The sequence below is a fragment of the Nicotiana attenuata genome, chromosome 9, assembly GCF_001879085.1.
Source record: "Nicotiana attenuata strain UT chromosome 9, NIATTr2, whole genome shotgun sequence".
Taxonomy (NCBI): Eukaryota; Viridiplantae; Streptophyta; class Magnoliopsida; order Solanales; family Solanaceae; genus Nicotiana; species Nicotiana attenuata.
The window spans coordinates 49497716-49505960 of NC_031997.1; the positions used below are offsets into that span (position 1 = coordinate 49497716).

Genomic DNA, 8245 nt, shown 5'->3' on the forward strand with positions numbered 1-8245 from the left:
ACTCGGGAATGCATTAAGAATATGGAGTTGTTGGGATGAGGAAAAGTGAGAAAAATGACAGCCCGGTGCACTAAGCTTCCGCTGTTCACGGGGTTGAGGAAAGGCCGGACCACAAGGGTCTATCGTACGCAGCCTTACACTGCATTTCTACAAGAAGCTGTTTCCACAGCTCGAACCCGTGACCTCTTGGTCACATGACATCAACTTTACCAGCTACGCCAAAACTCCCTTCAAACTAGATAAAAAGGAGAGTTTATTAAAACCATAAAGGGAGAAGGTTTGGCTTCATTTGAAGGTGTTTAATAACAAAAACGAAAAGAGGTTATCTTAAAAGAAGAAATGGTGTTATAACTAGATAGTGATGATCCTTTTGTTTCAAATGTAATGACGAAGTTTATTACGTAACACTTAACTAAATAATTAATCTTAAGAATCTGAAGAATCAACAAATCAAACTAAAAATGTACATCACTTATTAATCATGGTTAAGTGTTAAAAAGTATATCTAAAAAAACAAAATTTTATATCTATTGACTTAATATATACACTTTGTACGAGTAAATTTTGATCAGTTTATGTAAATAGTTATTCAAACCGGGTGTTTACTCCTGGCTCCATTTCTCAATTATGTGCAACTCCTGTGGCGCATAGGTGGTACGTTTCATTGGTTTCAGTAAAGTAAGTATTTGTCAAACACAAATTAAATTTTGAACTCACAATTTCAAATGTATAAGCAACAAGTTTAAAAGTGGAATCCGTCAAGTTTAAATTTTAAATTCGCCTTTAACAATAGCCTTTGTATTGCGCTATTTACCGGTGAGTGGTATTATTGGACTGATCTTGTATCAAGAACAATGAAGCAATATCAGCATTGTGATCACAAGAAGTCATAATAATTAAAATTACGACTAGAACTAAACTGTACAATTAATTCACAAAACAAAGAAACCTAGTAGTAGTAATATTCTTGCTTACCTCTCTTCCTCTCCTTCACAATACAATGATGGAATTTTTGGGTTACAGAAATGATGATAAAACTTGGCCAAAAAATTATGACCTATTATTAGTAGAAGAAGGTGAGATTCCAGTGAAAGAAACTCTACCAAAACCCAAATGACCAAATTCATATAACTCAAACCAAACCTCTTCTGCATCAATAAATCTCCCACTAAATTTATCTTTTAACTCTTCTTCTTCTCCAATTACTATTCCCCATTTTGTCCTTTCTTTTTCTGCTTCTTCTTCTTCTTCTTCATCTTCAAATATTTTTATTCTTCTTGATATTCCATCAATACTGTCCAGTTCATACGTCACACAGTCACGGTAACTGTAACTCTTCTCCATTTCCTTCTTCTTTTTCTTCTTCTTTTTCTCCAACTTTTTACTGCTTTTCTTTTTCCCTTTAACCAAGATTTTTTTACCCATTATCCATGGAATCTTGAAAAATGCCAGACCTAAAATACTTATTACTGCACAAGGACAGCAACATAATGCCACGCAATCTGCCACCACTCCAACTGTACATGACTTACAGGATTTTCCGGTGCACTCGATTTGGTCGCCGGCGTCGTCGTCGTCGTCGTCAACGGCCACCACATGCCGGCGGTTCTTCACGGCGCTGATCATTGCGCCACCTTTAGGATTACGTGCAACTACTGGAGATGGGTATACTTCCATATCAACTTCTTAATAATATCTCTTTATTGATGATAATAACCTGTGAAACCAGCCGTGTAAATAATGAACATTAATGACTTAATATATATGTATATATATACACAAACAGTATATAAAAATGTAGAGAAAATGAGTGGTACGGCAATGGAGGACAGATCAGCAAATGGGATTTGGTATGGTGAGACTTTGGAAGCGTCTTTGACTCTTAAATGGTATGGTTCCAAAAGTACAATAAATAGTGATCCCTCGTTTCCGTCTATATAGAACTATTTTTAATTTGGAATGTACCAAATATTCACAATTGACCACTTACTAATTTTATACAATTATTTTATCAACATTTTAATTTATTATAGTATTGACACTTAAAAGTTTGAAGTGACGTAATATGTTTTCTTTTCAATCATTACTTTGCTCATCTCTTCATCTCATTAATATCTTTAAAAATTAAGTCAAATCAACATTTTAATTAAACTTTATATCCAATTAAAAACTAGTACTCCCTCCGTTTCAGTTTAGATGAAATAGTTTGACTCGGCATGAAGTTTAGCCAAAAAAAATATACTTTTGAAACTTGTGGTCTTAAAAGCTTTGTAGGATCATGATAATTTGTGTGGTTATAAAAGTTTCTCATTAAGGGTAAAATAAGTAAAATGAAGAGTTTAAAGTTGAATTATTTCCAATTATAAAAATGTGTCATTCTTTTCTGAACGAACTAATAAAAAAAGTGTGTCATCTAAACGGAAGAGTATATCAAAATATATAACTATGGGCATATTTAAGTACATTGGAGTACTATACTATTTTTATGCAAACTTTCAAAAATTTCAAAATTTTAAATTTCCAAAGGGTAGAGAGATGTATTTAGAACGGACAAGGTAGAAAAATTTGGCCAAAAAAGAAATACGGGGGAAAACTACTGCTCCCTTTTGACGGCCTGAGACCTAAGTAGAGAGGGCTTATTTGCTATGGAATTTGGTAAAAAAATTCATCGCACAGTTACAAATCCAACTACTTTGGGCAATCTGTCTTCCTCACGTCCTAATTAGTTGAAATATGATCTTGGTTGTTGACAACAATAACTATTGTATTTTTTATACTATTAGTAGATTTAACTGTTGCAACAAATAACATATGCCTTTTATTTTATGTTACTAATTCCAAATTTTATGGACGTCACATATAGTTATCATTTAGACGATCTAACAGTAAAAACTTCTCTTAGATTGTCAGTCATGTATAGAAGTATGATTAGTCTTATACTCTAAGGGGTCTAAGAGGTCGTTTAGTTTGAAGACAAGTTATGTTAGGACTAGCTATGCCGCGATTAGTTATACTGGATGCTAGGAATAGTTATGCTGAAATTAGTTATCCTGGTATTATTTCTTATTGACTGTTTGGTATACTGTATTAATTCTGGGATTGTCAATTTTACTACTTTATCCTGGAATTATTATTTCACCTTCTGATAGGTCTAAATTATCCTGATACTTTTTTTAATACTAAAATAACTTATATCAAGATTAGTAACCAAACAAGGAATATAAGGCGGTACTACATTTTTATTTTGGGATTATTTTTGTTTATACATCATACCGAACAACCCCTGTGTATAGAAGTTAAACTCATACTTATTCCATCTTCATCCCTATTTTTTCTTCCCCTTTCTCCATCTACATGTTCTCTCTCACTCTCTTTTCTAGTTTCAAGAGTGAAAAGAGGACTTAAAAAAAGGTGCTATGAAATAATTCAAGGAATTTGGTATTTTTATTTATTTTGGGGGGTGGGGGGGTGGGGGGGTGACTGTTCTTGGTGGGGATAAAATAAAGTTGGCACAAGAATGAAAGCAGAGAGCTAAGAAAGGGAATGTAAGAGATGTGACAATAGACAGAGACCCCTCGAGCAGAATCCAAGTTTGTGAAACATCTTCCCTTCCTATGGAATTGTCGTAAATTCCATGCCTAATTTCATGTCTTGGATCCAACATAATTTTTTCTCCTTTGCCAAACTTATGATCTGCCCCCATTGTGTTGTCAGTGGACAATACCATACTATTAGTACTATCACTACCCCATCGCATCCCTCAGTTGTCAAAAGTTATTTTCTTCCTCTAATATCAACTTGTACGTATTTTAATTATTTTATCGAGTATCTATTACTTTCCGCTAATATTAATGTCTAATTATTATATCCATCAAAATTTGGGAAGATTATTGAAAGAAATTATCTACTATCACTTGTTACAACTTTATGTGACATTTTTTGCTTTTCGAGATTCAAATTCCTTAATATAGACCATGCATTAGGACATAGAATTTTTTAGATTTTTGAAATAAAATTACATATTTCAAAACTAAGTAAAAAGTGTTATACTCAGTCACAATAATTAATAATTTATAATATTTAAAATGCATATGAAAAAGTTACGGGCAAAAATAATTCGTTTGACTCTCGAAATTCAAACGCCTTGTTGGCATAAGTAAGTTTTGATGATTGACGAAAGAAAGTCATGCATGAACCAGGTCTATACACAGTGCACTTGCAGATTCAAGCACAAGGCATGCACGTGAAGGAGATAAGCATAGGTGGTTAAATCTGATATCTCCTGTACAAAAAAGTTGCATAATTGATAATGAGTAGGCCTTACTCGAAGAGAACTCTATCCTAGATAAGGGAGGAGTTAGAAGTTGAAGATAACTAGAGGAAGAGTATAACATTAGAACTCTTGTTATTTCTTATTCTACTAACTCTACATATATCGGTTGTGTTCTCTTTTACAGGGGACACACAAATGCTGAAGTTAAGTAAGAATTGAGAGAAAAATAGCAAGGCATTTTGCAAGCGATTCCTGTGTGATTCAAGTGTGCGAATCAGAAGCTACATAAATCAGATAGTAATCAGTTTCAAATGTCTGTCTTTTAGTCTAGTTTCATTGTAGTAGTGCTTTTTTTAGTTGTATCTTTCAGCTTTCCCTAGAAGTATTTGTACTAGGTACTCTGAGTGTGTTGTTCAAGTTAGAGTTAATTTGAAATTGTCGCAACGGCCTCAGACTGGTTACCACAAAGGGTTAGAGGTAATACTAAGATTTACAAGAGTTTTGTAAATGCTGTTTTTGGCTTAGTAAGTTAGTGAAGTGTTGGAAAATCCTACTGAGTAATAGGTCGTAGTTGTTTTTACATTTTGAGCCACGTGTTTTTCACGTAAAAATACTTGTGTTCTTTACTTTCTGCATTTATTAATTCGCAACCGTAGTGTAAGGAACACGTAGAAGAACCAGGTCCTTCTATAATCTGTGCATGCAAAAAATTAGACACCGCACAAATCATCCCTCTCATATAGTATAAATATAAAACAACACCCCTTCACGTAGAATGGGACGATGAGTAACATTTATGTTATTTTTTGTCCACATATTACTTTCTAGTCAATACTCATACAATTACCGACTAATTTTATCCATCAAAATTTTTGCAATTAAATTCAAATAAATCATCTAGCGTTTTAGTTACTTTCATCCATTAACTCCTGTATACTATTGTCCTTATTTTGATTGTACATGGATCAAGTAGGGCAGGGAACATTTTACTACTAATATCAATTTTACAACTCCATGTGCTTACCACAGCAACTTTAGATCGAGGAGAAGCATCCTTTTTTTCAAAAAAAAAAATATCTTTCTTTTTTTCTATATGGAGCGTAGGTTAGCCATTGAGTAAATATTCATCTTTAATTCAAAATAAGTAATCAAGTTTGTCTATTTTTTATAGTGGGTGCCTTAACTAGCGAGAGTAATTAGGTCAACCTCAACTAATGACTGTAAAATAGTATGATCACGAGGTGAGATAAGTCATAGACATAAATGAAACACAAATATTCTACTTCCAATGTTGAGTGTGGAGATTCCACATGTGATGTTTCCCTATTTGTTTTTTTTAATCCTTCATAAATTTTTTATTACATCTAATATCTTAGTTTCCGTTTGATTTTGGCCTCAGTTTCTTCAACAAAAATTAAAAACATTGTTTGTTTATGAAATATGATTATGTTTTGTAAAAAAAAAAAAAAAAAAAAGAAATTCAAGTTCCCAAAAATTGGTTTGGGGCATTTTTTGTATGAAAATTTTCTTTCACTCACAAAATTTTAACTTTTCTTCAAATAAAATGCATGTTCAAACACAACTTTAACTTCTAAAAGTTATTTTTCAACACAATTTCAAAAATTCTTTTTTTAAATTTCAATTAAATCTATGTCCAATCACTTGTTTAGATTCTCCTATTCTAGTCTAGAGCTATATTGTTGATACTCTCCATCTTTGAACAGGCATAATGTTTGAAGAATTTGAACGAATTTATGCAGCAATATTTTGAAGGAACCAGGCAGCATAATTACATAGGTCTAAGGGATAGATAGCAATATTCATAATTTTGTAGTTTGAACTTGCTAATACCATTCTAAGTTTAATTTAATGAGACAGACGGGGGAAATAGAAGAGATTTCGCAAGTCTAATTAATTTATTTGACTGTCAGAAAGATATTAAACGAATATTGATGAAATCAAGACTATTAAAGTTCCCAGGAGTTGGATTACTTTTCACGTGAACTTGCATTATTGCGAAAAAGCTATGCTCAAACAAATATTATAAAGTATAAACAAACAAATTCAAGCGTTAACTTCTTTTCAGTGTTCTTTAAAAGCTATTGGACTAATAATAGAAATTATTGTCCAAAGAGGGAAAAGATTATAGAAGACTATTAACTTTTTTTTTTCAGGTGCGCGTCAAAAGAAGGAAAAAATAAAAAAATAAAAACACATAAAAAGGCTACAAATCAAGAAGATAATAAGTTTATGGATTGCACGATGGCTGTTAGCAAATAATAGTTGCAAAACTATATTTTCTAAAGCAAATATGTGTGGTCTTTTGTGGATATATATTAGCCAATTGAACGAGCAAGGAAAACAGCTATATATCAGGCCCTACGATCGCCAAAAATTTCCTTTCTTAAAATTTATTTATTATAAAAGTTTGTCTTATTTCTGATCAAATTTTACAGTTAAAATAGCACGGGCTAGCCAGTTTTCGGACTGATAATTAAAAAATAGCTAGATTTTGCAAAGTTAATGAAAAATAGCCATTATTTTGCTGAAACACGAAAAGTTCCAACATAATATGTTGAATTATGGAGCTCATGCATATAAACTTCCGGAATATTATGTTGGAACTCCAGCACACGGGAAGTTCCAGCATAATATGCAGGATTGTGAAGCCCCTGCATATAAACTTCCAGCATATTATGTTGGAACTCCAGCATATTATGAAATTCCAGAACATTATGCTGGAATCTCATAAGAAAAAAAAATTGAACTCCTGCATATTGCGCCAGAATTTTTTCAGATTTTTAAAGGTGTCTTTGTTAAGATTTTATCTTTATATGAAAAAACGACTAAATTCCGATTAGTTTTTAAATTGCGACTATTTTTTACTTACTAGTTGTAAATTTGGTTATTTCTCATTTCCCCCCAATTTACAGGCAGTGACATGCGGCAGTTGAAAAATTGATCAAACAAATACATTACTATAATAAAAAGGGATGTCATTTTTATATTTATACTTAATATTTTACTTATTTTTTATTTATACATTTTTTGTTTGTTATCACATAACACCGCTTTGGCGCAAGGTGCCTCCACCCCTGTCACCGCGGGGGCGAAAAAAGAAAAGAGAAAGAACAAATCAGAATATTACTATGGTTATAGCAAATGATTTTTGCACAAGTAACTTAGTCTTAACAGTACGGAATTAAAGCAAGAATTTATAAGTGATAAATATGTGTACGATATACTCATGTCTTTGTATATATTTACCGCATTACTGTATTTGTTAGTGAAATAAAACTCTCTAGTTGCTACTTTTCTGCTTTTCTCATTTGGCATAGGTGATTGTCGTTTTTTTTCCCTAGTTCTTTTTTAAAAATGTAAGCGACTTTAGATTTATCTTCCTCCCACCAGCATCAGATAAAGCTTTTCCATATTGATGAATACACAAACAGGAATGCATTGACAAAATTAACCAGAAAAATAATTGATGGAGAAACAAACAAAAAGTTAATCAGAAAAAAAAAAAAAATCATTAATGCGGTGGAAAGAGTAGAAGCAATGAAAATATGAAGAATAGCAATGCAATTAGCAGAAGTACCTTAGCTTCTTATGGATAGCCACAAATAAAGAGGTTGCATCCAATTATGCAGAGTACTCCAGAATAGCTCTGAGGTACAAGCAAAAGTAGCTACACTATTTCTTCTTTTGATCTTGGAAAGAAAAAGTTTTGATCGGATCTAAGCTCCTCAAGGTATCTGCAATGGTAGTTTATGGAACTCAGGTCCAAATAATATACTTATATATATATATGTCTTCTAGTCTATGTCATTGAATTTTCAACATATAATTGTTTAAATCTTGACTACAGCTAAGCATCTTCTCAGCTTTATTATAATATACTATATCTGCTTATCTGCATAGTTTTGAAACTATGGAGCCCTACCCCCCCCCCCTCCGCACACACACCCCTCA

General features: G+C 32.4%; 1 protein-coding gene across 2 annotated transcripts; it reads right to left on the reverse strand.

The window, feature by feature from the left end:
• On the reverse strand, positions 878-8039 carry LOC109232430. Of its 2 annotated transcripts, none has more exons than XM_019398190.1 (2): positions 7872-8039; positions 878-1717 (listed from the first exon to the last, which is right to left on the reverse strand). In XM_019398190.1, the coding sequence occupies exon 2, from the start codon at positions 1675-1677 to the stop codon at positions 1051-1053; it is 627 nt and encodes a 208-aa protein (XP_019253735.1). In that variant the 5' UTR covers positions 1678-1717; positions 7872-8039; the 3' UTR covers positions 878-1050. The 2 variants fall into 2 exon arrangements, with proteins under 2 accessions (XP_019253735.1, XP_019253736.1); XM_019398191.1 differs by lacking the exon at positions 7872-8039 and adding an exon at positions 1818-2005.